The following is a 23,043-nucleotide window of genomic DNA, read 5'->3' on the forward strand; positions in this document are numbered from 1 at the left end:
ACTTACAGGTGATTATTCATCTTACCCAGCTGTGGAGTTTCTGCAGTCATCTGCACCAGGAAGCCTGTGGTATCTTCCCTTGGTTACAGAACTCTTTGTAGATGGATAATCACATGCATCAAGAAATGGGTCTCTTCCCTAGGCATGAAGTATGTATTTAACAATCTAAGTAGTTTGCATTAGGGTGGGCCTTTGACTTGACTTTGACCAATGAGACTGAGAGTCTTTATGTGGAGTGTCTAATAGCAGACGCTAGGAGAGATTTTGTGTGTGTGTGTGTGTGTGTGTGTGTGTGATAAAAAGCAATAAGGACTGCCTTTACTATCCTGCTTGTGATGTGTAAGTGTCTATTTGAACTGTGGAAGCCATATTGTGACCTTGAGGTAATAGACCCACAAAAGCAAGGCTGACAATGGTGGAACAGAAACAAAGAAAACCATAAACTGGTCCTTATGAACAATAAGCTTCTGAATGAGCCCTTGAACCTCCTATATCCAAAATTCCTATCAAGATAAAATTAAGGGCTGGCGCTGTGGCTCACTAGGCTAATCCTCCGCCTGTGGTGCCGGCACCCTGGGTTCTAGTCCTGGTTGGGGCACTGGATCCTGTCCCGGTTGCTCCTCTTCCAGTCCAGCTCTCTGCTGTGGCCCGGGAAGGCAGTGGAGGATGGCCCAAGTGCTTGGGCCCTGCACACGCATGGGAGACCAGGAGGAAGCACCTGGCTCCTGGCTTCGGATTGGCGCAGTGTGCCAGCCGTAGCGGCCACTTGGGGGGTGAACCAACGGAATGAAGACCTTTCTCTCTCTCTCTCTCTCTCTCTCTGTCTAAATCTGCCTGTCAAAAAAAATTTAAAAAAAAGATAAAATTAAGCGTTCTTATGGTTTAAGTCAGTGTCAGGTTTTCCACTACTTGCAACCAAAAACATTTCAGGCGTTCTGCAGTACGTTCCCCACCCCCCACTTCTCCCTTGCATGAGGAACCATCAAAGTAACCTCCAGGTAGTTTCTTTTATCTTGAGTGGTCACTGATAGTATTTCTTGGTTTCATTTTACGTAAGTGCTCTGGAATTTTGGTTTGCAGGCTCAGCCTGTGTGAGTCTTCCTGCTCTTTGACTTCTTCCTTCCCAATCTGCACTCTCTTCTTTCTTTGCTCTTGTAACTGCTTCTACCAATTGTCCAAAATCAGGGCTCTAGTCCTGTGGTGATGGCAGGGCTATCACAGATCAAAAACTATCTGAACACACAGATGAGCAGGGACATGCCCACAGTATAAGTTACAATGCCAGGCACTATCTGCTGCTGTTTCTCAGTATCAAGAGTGAGGAAATCTATCCCAGACACTGGTTTCATTCCTTCGCAAGAGCTGATATTTCTGGCTGTTTCTGCCTGCTTCCTGGACTCGCATCCTAGGTTCTGGCTTCAGTTCAATATAGTTAGCATTCTGTATTTCTAGTTAATGGAAATATTTATATTGGTTTTGAACAAAGCTGTGCGTTCACATTGTCCCCCTTTCTATTATTTTTCTGTTCAAAATCCAGGGATACCTCTATGTAGGCACTCCATAGGCTAACATTTTAAAGCTCACCTTATGTGAAAGAACAAAAGAGAAGGTACCCCCTTTTTTTTAAAGACAACATAAAGCTCTATGCCATGTACCATTCATTGGCAACAGATATCAAGTGAACAGCAGGGTTCCAATGCATGAAATATTTGTGTATTTGTTGGGATCACTGGCAGAGCACCATTCTGCCTTGTGCTGATTTTTATCCACTTCCTCAAACGTTATGAGATCACACAACAGCATTGGGTCTATCTAGAAAACAACACATTGTCTAAATAAAATACATCCCACAAATCACCTTAAGATCCAGTCAGTTTAATATAAAATGTTTTTAATTGTTTTTGAAAACATTTAAAAAACAATTTTTGAGCACTTTCAATAAAAAAAGAGAACTGAAATGCTACCGCGATATTCAACTACTGTAGTTTCAGCAGGTACAACAGACAACAGAACACTGGGGGAAGTCTGACTTTTTTGCACTAAATGAAAACATGAAACAGGGCTTGTTTTTGTCATTTATGATGTAGTAAAGCACATTGTAGTACAAGACTATTATTTGAACCTCAGATGCACTGCACAAAAAACACTTTCCTTCTTTTCAGTTCAAAAGTCAGTGCTTATTGCAATTATATGCAAAATTATTTACTTCATGAAGTCTTATCATGATAAACAGTATGCAAAATGTTTTAAACATCAAAACAATGAAAATAATCTCAGAAAAGAACATATTCAACAATAACTAAGCAGAATTAGTAAACATAAAAAAGTAAATAACTTGTGAATAACTATGCTTGCCTGGTTAACAGTGAACCAGTTTCAATACAGCCAAGAAAAAAAAAGTGGTTACAGGAATACCTAGTACTGTACAAGATAAGTCAATAACACTCATGCACATTTTGTGATCATGTATTAACATGGTGAAGCAAACTAAACTTAATTCTTCCTGCTGTAATATTCTCATGTAAGAGAATAAGAAATAGAAATATCTCATTGAGATCAATGCACATTGCTACATAAGACAATTTTATCTGTCACTTTGATGACATTTTGTCTTTTCATAATGAAACACATTTAAAAAGTTTAATCTGTGGACTGTATTGGTTGCATTTATCCTAAGAGATGTGCCTACCACAGGTTCAACAAATTTAGTGCAATATAGAACCCCAGAAAGTTTGCTGGACGAATTCAATCAAATTTAAAGAGTTTGCTGCGATACTGTACAGGGGGTTAAAAATCCTCCAGTCTTAGTATTTTTATCAAAAAAGATTTCCATTATTTTTATATTAGTAGGAAGCTAATAATGTAAACAAGGGATTAGAATGGCCTCAAAATCTCCTTTTCAGAGTATCTCATATAGAAAGGCTCCCATCATTTGTTAAAAGAAATCACACAGTTTCCTTTGGGTATTGCATACTTTGGTGTGCAGTAGTGCTGTGTCTCAATGTACAGTGAAGAAATACTAGCATCAAGGAAAAAAAATCTAACAGATCATTAAATCAAGATAACAGCAAACACACACAAATGCCAATAACTAGGACATACCAATATATAAACCTCTGAGCCAATGCTAGCACCAGTTATTTATCAAAATATGTTAATACCCTAGCTTGCAAATTTATTGAACAATGAAAACTTATTAAATTAAACCTTTCATCACATTTGTTAAATATTCATTGATTGTAGTTTTCTGATTGGCTTTCTAATGAAGGTCAAAAATAAAAAGCCTAGCTAGGTTCAAGGTAGCAAAGCAAACGGGTTAATGTTAGCTTTAAAAACTTACTGGCAATTAAAAAACCTCTTTGAAAGTTATCTTGAAACACACTTAAATGGAGCTGTCAACTAGTGAGCAGATTTGTGTCAATGTGAAATTCATAAATATTATCCATAAAACAAAATGGGAGCCATAGAGAGAAACATTTTAAAACAAATCCTGAGTGCTTTGCTTCTTTTGCAATTGTGGTTATCACAATAAATAAATTAAGCATGTAATAAAATGCTCCTCTTCTTCAAGTACTACTGATATCCCCTTTGTTTTATCAGATATATAAAGATATGTGGCTTCAGACCTTAGGTGGTAAAACGTTTCTCATTCAGTTTGTTATCTCCTTGCTTATTTGTTTTTCAAATGGATCCCATGATCAAACTGCATTCCTATATTCAGCAGGAGTGAAGGAGTCAGTCACTAAATGGAGGAGGAAAAAACTGGTTACTAAAGAATATTTATAATGAAAAACCTCAAAATAAATCTTAAATAGAATTTTAATATGTACATTCAACCATTTTGTTGAAATTAAAATGTTTTTCCTTCTAAGATCCCTATCTCAACTAGTAAATAATAAAATATGAAACATTTTTCTAACATACTTGTATTTATTCCATTAAATTACATTCTAGAGTTAATAATGACTTGTGTGTGTGCATGTGTGTGTGTATGTGTGTGCCTGTGCATCTCTGTTTGCTAGCTCCATACTAAAATCAACATTTTAAAATAAGACTAATGCAAGGTCACAAGTATAAATGGCTACTAGTTTTTCCTCTTAAAAATTTTAGTGCAGCTTTTGCTTTCCTTAATACTTAATTTTCCATTTTCTCTCCTAGTTAAGCCCTTCATTGTGGGTATAAATGGTACTGAAGCCTCAGAAAGTCCTACAGAGATTCTCCATCCTACAGTAGCTCTATGCTTCAAGCCTAAATATTTATAATAACCTGAATATTATCCCTGTGTCAAGGAAGACCTTCTCGTCTACAGTTCATCTTCGCTATGATTTCTTATCTAAAAGATAATGCCAACAACAAAATAGCTATACCTAAAACTGATGGTTTCTTCAGAATCCTGTGTAGATTAACTGATGAATTAAAATGAACTTATACAAAATAAAGATCTAGACTGCTCTTGTAAAAGCTGGCTAGTCAATTCTTTACTAGCAAACAATGTGATTAAATGGGGAACATTATAAAATTTAAAAACCTAATACTTGCTCTTCTACAGCCTACTGTCTTCAGAAACTTGTTAAGAACTGAGGCAAGTCTAACCATTTCCTACTGAAGAAGAAACCACTTCTGCAGCAAACGCTTTTAAAATGTCACAATTAATAGTAAGTGTTTCTGCTGCGGGAGGCACTTCCATTAAGACAAATACAATACATATGTCTTTAGATACAGTGTGCTACATATTATAAAACACAATTTAACCCAACATTTCAACAGTAGGATGGTCCTTGCTTTCTATCCACTCAAAACCTGATGAAGTCATGGAGTTCATGGATTCACTGCAGATTTGTTGAAATAATGGGTCGTTCTTTAATTCTTCCAGTGTAGCTTCATCATCTTGTCCCTGCTGACGACCTGGATCAAACAGTAGATTTGGGTCTAAAGTGTTCAAATCATTGATGCTGCCTGAGAGCTCAGAAGACAACCTAATGTCACTAGAGAAATCAGAGGCAGCGTTAGTGAGATCAGACGCCACCTGACCCACCAGCTGCTGGTTGCTTTGCAAGCTGTCTCCACTCAGCAGGTCTTTAACAGTGCTAGTGAAATCTAATTGTTGCTCTCCAATTTCAGATTGTGCTTGATTATCTCCAGGAGAAAAACTGATCTGATCGGTGCTATCACTTTTGGTGAGGTAAGATGGTGTTTGAAATTCATAAACAGAAGTGCTGGAGTCGATCATATTCTGTGGATTGGCACTAGGAAAAACAGTGGAAGTTTCCAGGATCTGAGTGAGATTCATCCTCGCCGTGTAATTGGAGGGCAGATTGTTCATTCCCAAACCTCTCACTGCATCATCATTGTCAGAATCAAGTTTACTCAACAACACATTGGTTATTTTTTTACTGTTTGTTTGCTTCTGAAGAGCATTTGGGAAAGCTGTCTGCATCATGACTGTTAATGGAACTGACTGACTTCTTTGAGCTATGTTGTTGGCACATGTGTCTGCGTGAACATTTGTGAAAACGTTAACTTCGGGGGTTACCGGACTTCCAAAGGGGGTCACATTGGACCGTGGGATATTAGACACTGGGTAGAGGGTGCTTCCACTAAGATTACGTTGGCGATGGACAGCGGGGCTCACACTCCGGCACCTGAAGTTGCTGCTGGCGGATGAATTAGTTCCTTTATTATCAAGAGGGGCAGGGACGGCAAAACCCTCCTGTTTGTTGGTGTTATTTACAGTGGCACCTTGATGCTGCACAGGAGAGACAGGAGTCAAACGACCAAAATGAGTGTCATGGTGTCGGGACTGAGACTGGTAAGACTGCCCAGGCACAGCAAAAGCATGAGGTTTCCTGAAACGGTCTTCCACGAGTTCCTGATAGCTTGGGAGAATGCCATGGCCAGAAACTGATGAATTACCAACCCCACTATACCCATTATTCATCCATTCAAGCTTGGTTTTGTCAGGGTGTGTGGCCATGGGTCTTTGCATTGGTTTCACAGGACTACTTGAGACAATGCTGGCATCATGATAGGCCATACTGGAGCTTATTGGGGTGAATGCAAATGGATTCCTGCATTCAACAGGGCTGGGAGGGACGCTACTGCTGCAGTTAGAATGTGGAGTACCAATGGGTGTGTGTCGGCTACTTCCTAAAGCACTATCCACAGGTGTCGTCTGGGCTAGCCTGGAGCAAGGGCTCTCCCGAGACAGACTCTGAGATCCAGCAATCATTTCGGATGTGGGAGTTGGGGTTGGGGTTGGGGTTGGGGTTGGTGTAGGAGTTGGTGTGGGTGTGTGGATTGGTGTGCCGTTGCTATGGATTGAATGATAGAAGTGGGTGCTAGAGGTATGAGATGACATGGGAGCTCCTGGAGTTACTGACTGGTTCTGAAGGGTCATTCCCAAACAGTTACCATAAGAATGCGAATTGTTCATTGACATTTGCTGCTCCATAAGCACCAGCTCTTCCACAATACTATCTTGTGTAAGTTCATCATCAAAAGGAAAGTAGCTCTCATTTGTCTGGGAAACAGAAGGCTCGAACTCCTTCAGTTCGGACTGAAGAGGTAACTGATCTGAAGAATGTGCTTGTATTTGATTCAAAGAAGATTCTTGCATCTGGGTGTGTAGCTGCTGGCTGTATGTGTCCTGTGGAATTCCTTCTAACTCCCAAACGGACTTCTCTAAGTCATTGATATCAGAGTGCTCAGGAATTGTCATAACACTGATATCTTGCTGTTGCTCACAGCTGGCAGATATGAACTCAGAATCCTTAGTGACCTGTTGCCACTCATTTGGATTAAAGCTGCCATCTGGTTTAGAATCTGTGTCCAAGAGAAAGACACTCCTTTCAAGTTTTACTTTTATGTCTGGAGATGATGATGGTGTTGTCTGCTGTTCCAAAGCTGAATCACTGATAATAAGGGCAGAAGAATTCAAGGGTTGATTTTCCACTATGTGTGAATTGACAGTTATTGATACTTTGCTAGGAATCTGAGCACCTGCTGTTGAACTTTCTGTTTTCCCTGAATGTGGAACCTTTTGGTCCTTCTTAACACTGCCTGGTTTCTGACCTTCTATGACAACTGCAGAAAGCTGTTCCACAATTGGTTTCTTTACAGGAGGCACCTGGGACTCTTGTAATGTAGAAGACAGTCGTTTCCGTGGACTTTTAGTGCATAATTTAGGGTCTTTATTTATTGAGTCACCATTAGATGGTGAGCTGGTGCTGGTGAAAGTTAAGTTCTGAGTGGTAACTGGGAGAGTGACAGTGCTTTGATTATTGCCTGTTGAAGTGCCTGGCAGAATCTCATTACAGCGACTTTTACATTTGGTCCTCTGGTCACAGACCTTAGTTGCTTTGATGTCCACGGGGCCTTCACTGGAAGGTTTTTGCGCTGCTCCCTCTGTATTACTTTTCTGCCCTGTAAGGGCACTAGGTGTTGCTTGGGGAGCCCTAGCCCCGTCGGAGTTCTCTTGGCACTGCACAGGATGCTCATCTGCTGATGTTTCGGGTTCCATTTTGACTTCCACAGTGGAAGTTCCCCCAGTGCTGCTGGTCCTAGAGCCCGGAGACTGAAGAGAAACAACAGAACCACTCTTGATCTGTGGGACGCTCCTGGAGTCTTCAGTCGTTCCTGTAGCACTGTTGACTGAGGCAGAATGTTTAAGAGGGGCATTACTGTTGCTGGGCGTGAGGGATATTGTTGTCATTTTCACCACATTTAGAGAACTCATGTGTGAAGCGGGCACAACAGCAGTCTTGATGGGGCTACTGGTAAAGAGGACAGTGGTTGGAGAGCGGATGGTGAGCGCACTGGTGTTGGCTGGTTTGGGTAAAATCTGAGGATAGCGGTGCCGGGCAGAACGATCCCCCCCAGGACTGGCTGGAACGTTCTGCGGAGTCTTTGGTGCCTGCTTCACAGACTGCATGTGCTGAGTGACCACCTGCACGTTGAGGGGAAGAACTTTGCCATCAGATGAACTCACTGGACTCGGTGAAGTTACCAACTGCCTGGTCCGCTGGACCTGTCAAAAGAGGGAAAACAAAAAACACCAGACTAAACAAGTGTAGGACATACACAGTAGCTTGTTTGTCTCTGTGATAGTGAGGCATTTATTAAATGTTACTGTTAAAGAGAAAAATAAAGACGATTCCTATGTTGGAAGAGTTATTCTAGAGGAGGTTCTATATAACCAGATAGATATTTTAATAAATGCAACCATGATACAATGTGGTACAAAATACAGTAACACATGAGAACATCATTAGATGCTTTTCTGTAAATGAGACTAAAAACTTTATACCTGGGATGAACACTTACTGAAATGATTTAAGGAAGTTATAGGAAAAGATCTTAAAGAAGCTATGTCAAGAAGATGGCTCGAAGGAGATACTGTCATATCAGATACTATCATATCAGCCCCCCCTCCTTGGGGGCTGGTGTTGTGGTGCAGCAGGTTAATCCGCCACCTGTAGTGCTGGCATCACATGAGGACCAGTTCAAGTTCTGGCTGCTCCACTTCCACTCCAGCTCTCTGCTAATGTGCCTGGAAAAGCAGCAGCAGATGGTTCAAGTGCCTGAGCCCCTGCCACCCTCTGTGAGAGACCTGAATGGAGTTCCTGGTTTCTGGCTTTGGCCCGGCCCAGCCCCAGCCACGGCAGTCTTTTGGGAGTGCATTAGCAGATGAAGATCTCTTTTTCTCTGTGTCTTTCTCTCTCTCTCTGTAACTTTGTCTTTCAAATCAATCAATCTTTAAAAAAAAAAAAAACACAATTCTTCTACCTTGGACTTTAGTAACTAAACCTTTGAAAAAGGTCCTGAACTGTCTACCCAAGTTTGCTCTACAGTGAACAGAGTGGTTCCTAGTATTCATGTTTTAATGATTTGAGTGATATGAGAATGATAAGAACAAGAAACACAAGATGAAATATCTCCTTAATAATATTCTCAATATTACCATACAGTACTTTATTTCAGCATGATGCACTCTCATTTAAAAGTCCTTCATTATATCCTCAGCTGTGAGATAGGAAACTATTACAGATAAGGAAATAAACTTGGAGTCACAAAGGGACTTGTCCAAGTTCCTATTCCTATATCTAGCATGTCACAGAGAGAGCCTATGTTAAAGTATTATAAATACATATCACAATTCTGTCCCATCTGAATGTTAAAAGGAAAAATGTTTAAACTACAAAAAGTTTGCATGTCACTCGTCCAGGGACAAACAATCTGAAAGTGACTCATTGTTACATAAAGCTCTGACTGATTATACGCATACTTTGTAGGTCTTAGATCTTTACTTTTTCATTAAGTTAATCTCATGGCTCACTTTGTGATAACAATATCTATCTAGAGTGAAAGATAAATGATTGAAGTGCACCAAAGACAAGTGTCAGTTTATGAGTGGTTTTTTTTTTTTTTTTTAAGATTTATTTTATTTGAAAGGCAGAGTGGGAAGGAGGGAGGGAGGAAGGGAGAGATAGAAAGCAGAGAGAAAGAGAGAGGGAAGGAGGGAGGCAGGGAAAGAGAGAAATGGGGGGAGGGAGGGAGGGAGAGAGAGAGGAACAGAGAGAGATCTTCCATCCACTGGTTCACCCCTCAAATGGCTGCAATGGCTGGGGCTGGTCCAAGCTGAAGTCCAGAGCCCGTAGTTCAGTCTGGGTCTCCCATGGGAGTTGCAGGGGCCCAAATACTTGGGCCATCGCCTGCTATTTTCTCAGGTGCATCACGAGAGAGCTGGACTGGAAGCAGAGCAGCTGGGACTTCAACTGGCACTCTGATATGGGATGCCAGAATCCCAGGCAGCAGCCTAGCTCACGGCTCTACACGCTGGTCCCAAGTTATGAATATATCTACAACTTAAACTTATCTCCTTCTTACCTTCCACTTTTTAAAATTAATTAACTACTTTGTATATTTGAGACGCAGAAAAAATGAGATACACACACACACACACACACACACAGGGAGCTAGTTCACTCTCCAAGTGCCTGCAATGGCCAGGGCTGGACAGGCCAATGCTGGAAGCTGAGAACTCAGTCTGGGTCTCCCACATGGGTGACAGGGCCTAAGTAATTCAGCCATCACCTGCTGTCTCTCTGAGTGCACATTAACAAGAATCTGGAGTAGACAGCAGACCCAGGACTTGAACCCAGGCATTCCCATAGCAGATGTGGGAATCTCAATTCACATCTTAACTGCTAGGCCAAACACCCACCCCTCACCTGAGTCTTAACTAAACCACTGATTTCCCACCAACCCAGTAAGGCCAAATGTTATTTAATGATATTACCGGAATGGGACTAGGGACAGCTGCCACAACGATACCAATAGGTTGAGGAGACAGGATTGCAGGATTTCCATTGGGAAGATTAGCCACGCCATTGGCTGTAGAGCCTTCTGATTTTTTTGCTGAGGATTCTCCTGGCAAAGGGGACTGTAATTTCTGTTCTTGCTGCTTCTTCTGGATTTTCCGTTGCAGTTGCTGTTTAGCATCAATAGGAGATGGCAAAGTCTTCACTTGAGGCTGAAAGGAATTACTTTCAGCTGTAGGTATAAATGCAGAAGGCTGGGGAATTCCTTTAATTCCTGCAAATAAACAGAAAGGAATGCTAAAGTAAGTACTCGCCTTTTATAGAAGGTAGTTAAAATTCAATTTCTTTGAATATGTGGCCATCTACTGGGCAGTGCAACCAAACCAGAAAATTATCATTTGTGATTTCTTTGATAAAAACAAGGATTAGACTTCCAATTTATAAACCTTTATCAATATGGTATTGACACTGTAAAATATGGTTTAACTCAGGTGAGTTTCAGTTACAGTAACACTAACAGATAATTCTGAAGAGAGTAAGCCACAACATGAATGTGCAAGAGCTAAGGTAAACACCAAGACAATATTTATCACATCAGTATTTTTTTGCCCTCTTCTCTAATCTGAAACTTAAGCATTTTCATGATTTCAATATTCAGTCCACAGAGGCATTTAATAAATATCTGCTGACACCACTCCACATCTTAGAAGAAAATTTATATGGGGAAATTGTTTTGGATCCTACTAGTAATTCATAAAAATAGGTACTACTATTTTAATTGCTGGTTGTTCCAGTATGACACAGAAGAAATTAAGAAGCAGAAATTCTTAAGGTCAACATCTTCTGAAAAAGTGCAATTAAGAAAACTAAAACAGTAGTGGGAATTTATTGTATTACTACATCAAGTTTTCTTTTGTCATAATAATAAATAAATAAAAACAAAGCCAGTGGGCAAAAAATGATAAAATGAGCAAGACATAAATTGGAAAAAATCTGATTGAGTAATAAAAATTTATCTTTTTCAAAAGTTCTTTTCACACTTAGGTTGCGGCACTGAGAGCATGCGAGAGCAAGCTGTGGTCAGCAAAGGCAGGAGAGAGAGGAGAGGGGAGGACAGCACAGTCCTGCTGGGAAGCCCTGCTCTTCCTTGCCCCTGCTGCTCTCCATCAGTCTAGTCCATAGCCACAACCTGGGGACGGGGCGGGCAGGGAGAGAACAAGAAGACTCCTAAGTCTCTCCCACACACTCTCTCCTTAATAATCCTTCACCTTTCTGACCCCTTTCGATCACTTAGGTACCACTTTTTCTTTGGAAATCCAGCCCAAATTGTACTCTTCCCTCTTAGCTGCCACCCCTGAGCTCAGCCTCTCAGCACCTGCACCCTGGAGAGCCTCCGCCCGCGGCTCACAGCGTGGCTGTCTTATCCCTCCTGCCAGGATTTCTAGACGGGAACGGGTTCCAAGCAGCTGACTTACAAAAGGACATTTGTAACACAACCTGTTCTTAATATGGACACTATATTTATAAAAAAATAAAATTCACCTTCAAAGGATGAAAATTAATCTACTACCAAGGATATTTTAAAAAATAATATTAATGGCTGAGAACAAAATTAAAGGAGTGATTAAAAAAATGCTTTGAGTCATCTTACAACTGGTAAAGCATTTAGCCTCCCAGGCTGGTTGCTTTAAAAACAGAGAAAAACACCTATTTACGTATGAGGGGTTTTACATAAGTTCATGAAAAATGCATATTACAAAAAAACTGCCTGGATTTCAAATTTTTTGCATCAAAGTAAACTCATCTTTTACTTCATTTTTCACAAATTTTTTGAAGTATCTGTTTATGTAATTTTTAATACTTTAAAAAACCCCACACTTTTTTTTACCCTTTAAAAATTGATTCATTATTCATTCAAGATTTCTTTCAGTGAGACTTGTGAACAATGTAGGAAATATTACAGAGAGAGTCTTGTTTTTTTTCCCCGTGATGCCTCCTCCTGGGTCTTCAACCTTGCATCCAAGAACTCTGCTCACTCTCAGTATGGGCAGAGGAAACAGAATGTCAAGGGTCCATGTCTTCTAATGCCTCATTTTGCCAGAAGGTAAGAAGACAGTAAGGTATAACTCAGTCAACCTGTGCTTTGCAGTAAACAGGGAAATCAGGATTCAAACCCTGGCTCTGGTACTTATTTTTTTAAAGATTTTATTTATTTATTTGAGGGGTAGAGTTATAGACAGTGAGAGGGAGAGACAGAGAGAAAGGTCTTCCTTCTGTTGGTTCACTCCCCAGATGGCCGCATCGGCTGGAGCTGTGGCGATCCGAAGCCAGGAGCCAGGTGCTTCCTCCCAGTCTCCCATGCGGGTGCAGGGGCCCAAGCACTTGGGCCATCTTCTACTGCTTTCCCAAGCCACAGCAGAGAGCTGGACTGGAAGAGGAGCAACCAGGACTAGAACCCAGCACCCATATGGGATGCCGGCACTGCAGACGGAGGATTAACCTACTGCGTCACGGCGCCGGCCCCTCTGGTACTTATTTACTCATGGAAAAGTTCCTTACCCTCCCTGTTTCTTGAGCTGCAAACTGGGGATAAGTATCACCTATCTTTTTGGCCTGCTGGGGGAATCAGATAAGTAACATATGTGAGTCACCTAGTTAGCTACTTCAGGCCAAGCATTTGCCTGCTTATTGGTAAGAAGAAATGAACAGATTTAGGTCACACAGCTTACATGTACCCAGGAAAAATTATGACTAGCTCTTGTGGAGACTGTGTTAAAATGGATTTTCTACTGACCATAAAATGAGAGAGGGTGGGTCACGTACACACAAAGAGATGCTTAAAGCTTCTGATAAACGTAAAGCTAAAGAAAACTAATATTAAAATGTACAAGTTACGATACTAAAAAAAAGAAGTGAATTAAGAGACTACAATTCTGGCTAGGATACATCTATTGTATATTTAAAAATATTTAATAAAAAGGCCTTGGAAAACAAGTTTCATGGTAGGATGTGTTCTTTCATAGAGATGTTAACTTTCTAGAGTTAGAAAGCAATTTCTTCACCCTTTAGGTTTATGAAGTATGACTTAAAAAGACATTAAAAATTTCATCAGAACTGACACACACAGCTATTCACTTGGGAGGGTACATTTATTCCATCAATATTATTTCATGTTAATATTCCTCCTTATTTTACAGTAATGTCTCAAAAGAAGTTTGTGAGACAAATTTATCTATCATGGTGCACAATGATCATTTTATTTATGAGCATTAGTTTCTGGAATAGGAGTCTAATGTAAATTTTATTTATTTGAGACACAGAGATCTACCTATATATCTATATCTACAACTAAATCTAATCAAGAAAATATTACCATTCACTGGCTAACTCCCCAAATCCTGGGAGCCGGGAACTCAACCCAAGTCTCTTAGGTGGGTGGCAGGGACCCAATTACTTGAACCATCACCTGCTGCCTCCCAGGGTGTGTATCAGCAGGAAGCTAGACTTGGCAGTGGAGCTCAGGACTTGAACTCAGGTGTTCTGAGATGAGATGTGGGCATCTCAACTGCTATGCCTGCACCTTCCCCGCTCCCCCTACCTGGCTTTAAATTTACTTTCATCTATTGGAGAGGTAGAGAAAGAGTAGCATTGAATTTCAAATTTAGCATGATCTTAATTCTAGTAGTTAATTTAGATACATATATGCTTTAAATTTAAAAAATAGTAATAGGAAAATTAATAAAACATCTGCTGGAGAATTCAAATCATTTAATTTCTATTTTTTTTAAAGTTCTGGTTTTTTAAATTTTTTATTTATTTGAAAGGTAGAGAGACACACCGACAGAGAAGCAGAGGGGGATGTTCCATCCACTGGTGCACTTCCCAAATGCCTGAAATAGCCAGGGCCAGGCCAGGTGGGAGCCAGGACCCTGGAACTCCATCTACGTGTCCCACGTGGGTGGCAGTGACCCAAGTACTTGAGCCATTATTGCTGCTCCCAGGGTGTGCATTAGTGGGAAGCTGGAACTGGAAGTGGAGGTAAACTTGAACCCAGGTACTCTGACATGGGATGAGGTAGTCCCAAGCAGTGTCTTAACTACTGTGCCAAAGGCCTACATCGAAATAGTTTTATATTCCAATGGACCAACCTATAAAAATATAATATTAGACTTTATAATCAAAGGATTATTTTTATTTTGTTGGTTCAAGAAACTCATTAAAATTTAGTGTGAAGGGGCCGGCGCTGTGGTGGAGCACGTAAAGCTGCTGCCTGCAGTGCCGGCATCCCATATGGGAGCCAGTTTGAGTCCTGGCTGCTTCTCTTTCGATCCAGCTCTCTGCCATGGCCTGGGAAAGCAGTAGAAGATGGTCCAAGTCCTTGGGCCCCTGAACCCATGTGGGAGACCCTGAAGAAGCTCTTGGCTCCTGGCTTCAGACCGGCATAGATCCGGCCATTGTGGCCAATTGGGGAGTGAACCAGCGGATGGAAGACCTCTTCCTCTCTCTGCCTCTCCTTCTCTCTGTGTAACTCTGACTTTCAAATAAATAAATCAATCTTAAAAAAAAATTTAGTGTGCAGTGGAGTAAGAGTGAACTTACAGAAATACTAAAAGGATGAAGCTCTTTGGTCAAATACTTCTTTTGTGACCAATGGTAAACAGAGTAATACCTCAGTTAGTTTTAGCATATAAGCAATAATTTCATACCTGCTGGTGCTGCTGCCATCACAGTTAGAGCTGCCATTGACTTGGTGCCTATATAGTGACTTTTGACAAGGAAGCGGGCTAATTCCAAGACTGTGTCAAATGGCTGGCTTAACACTTTCTGGGCCCACTCACACACAAGGCGGCAAGCGGAAGACAGAACTTCCTCGTCAATGTTCTGAAGCTGCCCAGAAGGCTCAGCTCCTTCCAACTAGACAAGGAAAAAGACGAGTGAACTTCTAAAGACAATTCAGAGACATTAAATCGAAGCATATACCAGATACGCACTCTTAATTAGGAGATAAAATCTAAATCTGTTGTATGAAAGCACAATGAGGTAACCTGTTGGCAGACAACAACTCCTTTGCAAGTAAGAAACTCCTACCCTCCAGTATATAGCAATCAGCGCATTATGAAAAACTTTTAAAATGAGTATTAACCACAGATGAAGATCAATAGATGTTTTGAATCTAAAAGCCTTTTCTAATAGCAATAAAACAAACTATGCCAGTTATCACATTTTTTTCTTCTGAAAAATATATATGCTGTAGATATTCTCCTATGACTTTTTTCTTATACACCATGGACATATCTACAAATCAGTAATGCTAGGTCTTTGTTCTCCCAAATTTCATGTTAATGTGGTGACACATGCTAATACTTTTCAGGCACTGTGGGTTTTTTTTGCTCATTTACTTAGTAAAGGCACAGTTTCTTGCTCCTGGTTTTATCTAAATGATACTTTGCAGGATGAATTTCAATGCTGATATAAAGGTACTATTCTAGTTGTTAAAAGTAAAAGGTGTACTTCTTACCCCATCTCCAGTTTTGTGAAAGTCAAGGTTGGGCAGTGTTGGCATGTGAACAAAAGCTTTTTTTCTCAGTCCACTGTAGCAATATGTAATAAATAGTTAAGGTCAAAGTACTTGAAGTTAAATGAACTGATTATGTAGATAGCACCTGAGAAATAACCATATATGAAATGAGAATACAATCAGCATAACATCCACTTTCTGAATTCTTCAGTAAGAAAAACCTTAATATTAGGAGCTCTGGACACTTTCATTCTTTTTAAACTGGAACAGTCCTTGTGGAATGTTAAATATTACTGTCTTAAATGCAATGATTCTCATCTGTTATAAATTTTATGAATAAATGTTCCTAATATGCTGTGCCAGTAACAAACAGGTCAGAAGGAAAGGAATAGCCAGATGGAAACCTGGCACAGGGAAGGGAAACTTTAGCCCAGGGCACTGGGACAAAAACAACCCTTAAGAGTGTCACAAGGGTTTTAACCTTTTCGTTTCTCTTTTTCCACTGAAACACACAGGATTATCGCCTACAACATGCCAAAGACACATCACGACATTTCTGTTTGTATTCAGGAATCAAGGACACGTCATGCAACAACTGGGTAGAACACACCTGGAACCATTTTAGAAAAGCAGCCTCCCCCCTTCCCCCTTTCTCTCATCTCCTGCACAGTAGCCAATTTTATGCTTTGGAAAAGGCCAAGAGCTGAGCAGGGAGAAAGCAAATGTGCTTCTACTAACAGAGACCCTCTATTTCACAATTTCTTCCAAGAGTAGGAAGAACTTTAATTTTCACTTCTTTACTTTGTTTGCTCATTAAGCATTTCCTCATCACATGAAGGACATTTTCTGTGCCCTTGCTTTAATTTTAATACTCACTTTAAATAGCTGGCTGAAAAATACTTTAAGGTGAACATTAATCTTTCAATGCAAGCTTCATAAGAAACGTTTAGGAAATGCTTCTGAATGATGTATATATATATTTTTTTGGCCAAAATGATGCCCATGTTTCTAAATTAAAGGTAAGAGAACAGAATAAGCTAACATTTTTTTCTCTACTTTGATACAATTTATAATTGGTGAAATTTTAGTATGATTTAATAATTCTTATTGTTAAAGCAATGGAGATCAGACCATTAATATTTCACAGCAACAGAACCAGGTAAGAATCTATCACAACCCTAATATAGAAATGAATCATTATTTGCTTTCTTTTGCAGTTTGATAAATAGCTGGGAAAATAATATCTGTAATCATTCTACTAAGTAACATTTGAGTTGTTTATATCTGTTGATCTAAATTTATTTCTAAATATAGCTGCCAGTTGAACTACAACAACAGATGGTTCTACAATAAGTGAGAACCCAAAGAGACTATTAAAACCATTTCGGTAAAGGATATTTAGATTTGCCTCTTGTGCCCAAACGACGTGCCTTCATGTTTGGAAAGACGTTTTTCATGATCTTTCCAAAGTCAGCAGCACTTAATGGATGGTAACCAAGATTGTCACAATAGCTCCTGAAAAAGAAGGAGGGAGCAATTTAGAGAGTCACAGAATTCAAAATTACATAGCAATGTGTTACTTCAACGTGATTTGATCCCTCTGACAAAGTAAAGCAGCAAATCTTAAGTCCTTCATCATAATTTATATAACTATCACTCTTTGGAGACATGCATTAACTTAAGTTTAGCTGGTTTCACCTTCAGAGTATACAGAATCGCTTTTAAGAAACTTGTAGTGGCCAGCGCTGCAGCTCACTAGGCTAATCCTCCACCTAGCGGCGCCGGAACACCGGGTTCTAGTCCCGGTCGAGCCGCCGGATTCTGTCCCGGTTGCCCCTCTTCCAGGCCAGCTCTCTGCTGTGGCCAGGGAGTGCAGTGGAGGATGGCCCACGTGCTTGGGCCCTGCACCCCATGGGAGACCAGGAGAAGCACCTGGCTCCTGCCTTCGGATCAGTGCTGTGCGCCGGCCACAGCGCGCTGGCCGCGGCGGCCATTGGAGGGTGAACCAATGGCAAAAGGAAGACCTTTCTCTGTCTCTCTCTCTCTCACTATCCACTCTGCCTGTCAAAAAACAAAAACAAAAACAAAAACAAAAAAAAGAAACTTGCAGTAAGATACAACGTTGGTACCAAGTTTTCAGCTACAATTCAACCTGTACTTCGAGCTGAATGTACCCATCCAGCTTGACTAGTAGGGTCTGTTTCCATGTATGTATCAGGCTCACATACTGAAATGATTTCCAATATAAACATCATGCATGTTGGCATTAGAGACAACACTACTAAGAGGACTGAAAATTCAGAAACATGGTATGTTAGAACTAAGACTTTGGGGCTCATCTATACCAACACACTCAAGTTTCACTAAAGATGGAAAAAACAAAGGCACAGAGAGAAGCTTTGAAGGCCCGATGCCCTCCCCGCTCACACCATTACACCTGTTCCTGCCAGGAAATGAATTGCTTTGTAAGGCAGGTAACTTCATATGGGATCAGAGACATAAGTCACACTTCGCTACTACTGAAATCAGGTGTTCTGTTTTCTCTAGAGCTGCCAGTCATGGGCAGAATGCCAATCCTCTACCAGTTAAGCAGCTGACCAAAACCACACCTTGCTTTGGCTGCCAAGGCATTTCTTAAATGTTAGGAGAACCACTACCCAGGAAATGCCAAACAAGAGGAAGTCAAAGGAATTCCATATTTCCCTACTTCACCTCCCATTCAGCATCAACGAGGGCAGCGTCTTGATAAAGAAATCATGTAGTAGAGAGCCTAACAGAGGGGCTTAGGACCCAGAAAGAAACAAAAATGAGTGGGAGGCATGGTGGGCGGGGTGAAATGGTACCAAAGACTTGGTTTCTCTTAGACTGCTGAATATCCTGGCAACATTCCTGAAGTGACCTGAGCTCAAGTAGTCAAACTGAGACAGAGTGAGGAGGAGTGGAGACTCCTGGGAGCCTTAATACAGAAAGAATGGGAATAGAGACAATGTCTTGGATGTCTCCTCCCTATCCCTACAACAAATCCTACATATCCCTGGGGTTTGTGGTGGGAGGAGTTGTCAGCAAACATTCAACAACACTAGAGCGTGGGGAGAAGGAAAGTGAAATAAACATGCATTGAAAATTTCCTATATGGGATGTGTAAGCAGCCTTGTATTTAAATGGAGATTAAATGCAATACTTTGATTGGTTCAGTCATCGACGGAAGGTATAAAGGTTAAGGGTGGACTATTTTTTGGTGCTAACAATGGAAATAAACTGCAATCAATATATAATTTCAGTAGCAAGCAAAACTAGTCATCTTTATGGTTTATTCCAGTAAATAAACAAAAGTGAATGAAATTAGACTTATTGGCACCTTACAACTTGACACATGTTGTTTTCTCTACTTGGAACATTACTTAGCCTTCAAGGCTCAGCTTAAATTATGACTTTGAAAGGGTCTCTACCCTATCTAAAGCAGTGCCTTCTTGTCACCCTCTCTCTATTTTCTACCAGTGTACTCTGTCCTCTTTCTCTCCTGATTCATAATTATGTAATAATTTACTTTTTTGTATCTTCCATTTCACTGTAAGTTGAATTGGGTCATGGCCTTAGCTATCTGGTTCACCACTATATTGTCAGCATCAGGAAAAAGGCTTAAGAGTCACATTAAGCCCACTTATCTGCCATATTTAAAACAAGCTTTAAAGAAACACATCAAAAGACCAACAAAAAGCAAAAAAAGAAACATTATCTGCTGCCTCCTGTAACAGCATTGGCACTTGTGCCTAAAAAATTGAACTCAAATGAGAACGAGGGCATTTGCCCTCCATGATTTAGATTCTTATGTTGTTTTCAATGTATTATTACACTAACATTTTCTTAGGGGTGGGAGGAAGATTTGCCATGAAAATTAATAACAACATTAAGCAGCAATATGAACAACACAAGATCTGATTTCAAATAGTTTATCTTGAATGATGACTACCCAAAATGATCATCCAATTCTGTCTGGCTTTTGATTTATACTTATTCTAGCCTTTGAAAGATGAAGATTTTTCTACAACATCACCTTCGGAATACTCTTTAGTGGGTAAATATTAAAAGTATTTGTGGACATAGAAGTAGCTCAAATTATTCCTCCTAAATGGTAGGCAATGTTGGAAGAAGAGAAGGCTGCTTATGATTCAACATTTAATACTTCGGCACCTCACACGTCAAAAATACAGAAAGCTAGGCCGGTGCCGCGGCTCACTAGGCTAATCCTCCACCTTGCGGCGCCGGCACACCAGGTTCTAGTCCCGGTCGGGGTGCCGGATTCTGTCCCGGTTGCCCCTCTTCCAGGCCAGCTCTCTGCTGTGCCCAGGGAGTGCAGTGGAGGACGGCCCAAGTGCTTGGGCCCTGCACCCCATGGGAGACCAGGAGAAGCACCTGGCTCCTGGTTCCTGCCATCGGATCAGCGCAGTGCGCAGGCCGCAGCGCGCCGGCCACGGCGGCCATTGGGGGCTGAACCAACTGCAAAGGAAGACCTTTCTCTCTGTCTCTCTCTCTCTCACTGTCCACTCTGCCTGTCAAAAAAATTAAAAAAAAAAAAAAATAAATAAAAAAAATACAGAAAGCTTCCATTTAAACAATACCAATACCCAGAGTCAGTCCTTAGTTTCTTGAATTTTGTGAAATCTTAATAATGGAAATAACTTTAGAAGTTGTGCAGTTGGATTTCCCGCCAGATGTAGCAACGGTAATATTCCTGCATGAGAGGCTACCACAAAGTGGTCAATTTCCTTGATGGGAAAAGCCCTTCATTGTGAGGTGGCTGATCCAATTTTTAGCAGTTCTTATTTTCTTTTTTTTTTTTTTTTTTTTTTTTTTTTTGACAGGCAGAGTGGACAGTGAGAGGGAGAGACAGAGAGAAAGGTCTTCCTTTTGCCGTTGGTTCACCCTCCAATGGCCGCCACGGCCGGCGCGCTGCGGCCGGCACACCGCGCTGATCCGATGGCAGGAGCCAGGAGCCAGGTGCTTTTCCTGGTCTCCCATGGGGTGCAGGGCCCAAGCACCTGGGCCATCCTCCACTGCACTCCCTGGCCACAGCAGAGGGCTGGCCTGGAAGAGGGGCAACCGGGACAGAATCCGGCGCCCCGACCGGGACTAGAACCCGGTGTGCCGGCGCCGCTAGGCGGAGGATTAGCCTAGTGAGCCGCGGCGCCGGCCCAGCAGTTCTTATTTTCAAAGAATTCTATTATTAGTGCCCTTTCCAAACAGAGAAGATCTAGGTAGGCCATGATTCTAAGTACTTATGGGGTATTCACTCAAAATTTTGAAACTGGTGCAATACAACAGATCTTTGCAAACTTCATGGAGGGGCTAGGGTGGTGTAGTGGGTAAGTTAAGTTGTTGCCTGCCATGCTGGCAACCCATATAGGTGCCAGTTGGGAGTCCCAGCTGCTGCACTTCTGATCCAGCTCCCTACTAATGTGCCTGGGAAAGCAGCGCAAGATGGCCAAGTCCCTGTGCCCCTGCATTCACAAGGGAGACCCACATGAAGTTCCTGGCTGCTGACTGCCGGCTTCGGCCTGGCTCAGCCCTGGCTGTTGTGGCCATTTGGGGAGTGAAACAGTGGATGAAGGTATCTCTCTCTCTCCATCCCCCCATAACTCTGCCTTTCGAATAAAAAAAAAAGTTCATGGAAAATGGGAAACGGTTGTATGAAAACAAGTATGCATGAATTTCAAACATTTTTTTGCACCAAAAATAAACTTATCCTTTAAACTCCATTTTCCCACAAACTTTGTAAAATATCTGTGTGTAACCAATCATAGGACATTCCAGTCCACGTGGAAATCTTGGTTGGTTTACATCTCATTTTCCTGCCTCATAACATTAATTGAAGGTTGACTGAGTAAGATATGGTATCAGTTAACACCTAACTCAGTGTCAGATTATATTTATGTGAGATTCAGAAGAGAGTGAAGAACAGAGACTGTTCACAGGATAACACTCTAATGTCATTTTTAAAATGAGATCATTTGTTTTCCCCTCTTGCACTTTATTTAAAACATGTTTTTATTTTTCTGTTTAAAGAATTTTTATTTATTTGAAAGGCAGAGTTACAGGGAGGGAGGAAGAATGGGGGCGGGGGAGAGAGAGTTAGTCTTCTATCCTCTGGTTCACTCCCCAAATGGCTGCAATGGCCACAGCTTGGCCGATTCGAAGCCAGGAGCCAGGAGCTTATTCCGGATCTCCCACATGGGTGCAGGGGCCCGAGGACTTGGGCCATCTTCTACTGCTTTCCCAGGCCATAGCAGAGAGCTGGATCGGAAGTGGAGCAGCGGGCTGGTGCTGTGGCATAGCGGGTAAAGCTGCTGCCTGCAGTGCCAGCATCCCATTTGGGTGCCGGTATGAGACCCGGCTGCTCCACTTCCAATCCAACTCTCTGCTACAGCCTGCGGAGTGAGCCAGCAGATGGAAGACCAGTCTTTCCCTCTCACTGTCCATAACTCTACCTCTCAAATAAATAAGTAAAATCTTTTTTTTTTTTTTAAAGAGAGTAATCAGATGCTGACACTCTGGAGAGAAAGCACTTTGCAAGTTTCTGAACTTAACCATAAAGAAATTTGTCTTTTTCATATTGTTCCCTGATAGCAGACAGTGACTGCTAATGGATATGGGATTTTGAGGAGGTAATGTAAATATTCTGGAGTAGGCAGTGACTGGTGCAGTTTTGTAAATATATTAAAAAATACACAACTCTAAAATTGTAAATTTTATAACGCGACATATCTCATGAATAAAAGAAACACAACAGAATATTATGGTTTTGACTGTTAATAACTGTATTAACCTATGAGATGTAGTAAATGGTTATTCTTCCTGCTGCATGGATCTGGATCTCAGGTTTCAAGACTGGGGACAAGAAGTGACTCACTTGCTGGGATGTGGCTGGAACCAATGTTTGCACCCTAGTAATGCTTCTCTGTCCTCAAATTATTAACACCTATGCAGTCTCTAAAAATGATAACAGTTTTTTTCTATGTTAAACACAGCTCCAAATCAGCTATTATATGAATTTGAAAATTTGTCAATTTTGTTAGGCGTGATCAAGGTTTTATGGTTACAAAAGCGATTGTTCTTATTCTTAGAGTTATTATGATATACATAAACTTTTTCTCAAAAAGCACAGGAAAAATACTGGTGAACCTAGGTGAAGCGTATATGGTCTTTTTT

At 41.1% G+C, this 23,043-nt stretch overlaps 1 protein-coding gene across 6 annotated transcripts in view; it reads right to left on the minus strand.

Annotated features, from left to right (window-relative positions):
• Positions 1-1,874: 1,874 nt before the first annotated feature.
• Positions 1,875-23,043, minus strand: part of RFX7 (regulatory factor X7) — a 148,899-nt gene continuing 127,730 nt past the window's right edge. For 4 of the 6 annotated variants that reach the window (XM_070054228.1, XM_070054230.1, XM_070054231.1 and 1 more), the window contains 5 exons: positions 17,232-17,352; positions 15,838-15,918; positions 15,026-15,233; positions 10,298-10,593; positions 1,875-8,026 (listed from right to left, as the gene is read on the minus strand). In XM_070054228.1, coding sequence (XP_069910329.1) covers positions 4,748-8,026; positions 10,298-10,593; positions 15,026-15,233; positions 15,838-15,918; positions 17,232-17,352 — 3,985 coding nt within the window. In that variant the 3' untranslated portion in view covers positions 1,875-4,747. Of the gene's footprint in view, positions 8,027-10,297; positions 10,594-15,025; positions 15,234-15,837; positions 15,923-17,231; positions 17,353-23,043 lie in introns of all 6 variants that reach the window. The other 2 variants (XM_070054229.1, XM_017348000.3) reach the window with 1 other exon arrangement.

Source organism: Oryctolagus cuniculus, chromosome 12, assembly GCF_964237555.1.
Source record: "Oryctolagus cuniculus chromosome 12, mOryCun1.1, whole genome shotgun sequence".
In the NCBI taxonomy this organism is placed as follows: Eukaryota; Metazoa; Chordata; class Mammalia; order Lagomorpha; family Leporidae; genus Oryctolagus; species Oryctolagus cuniculus.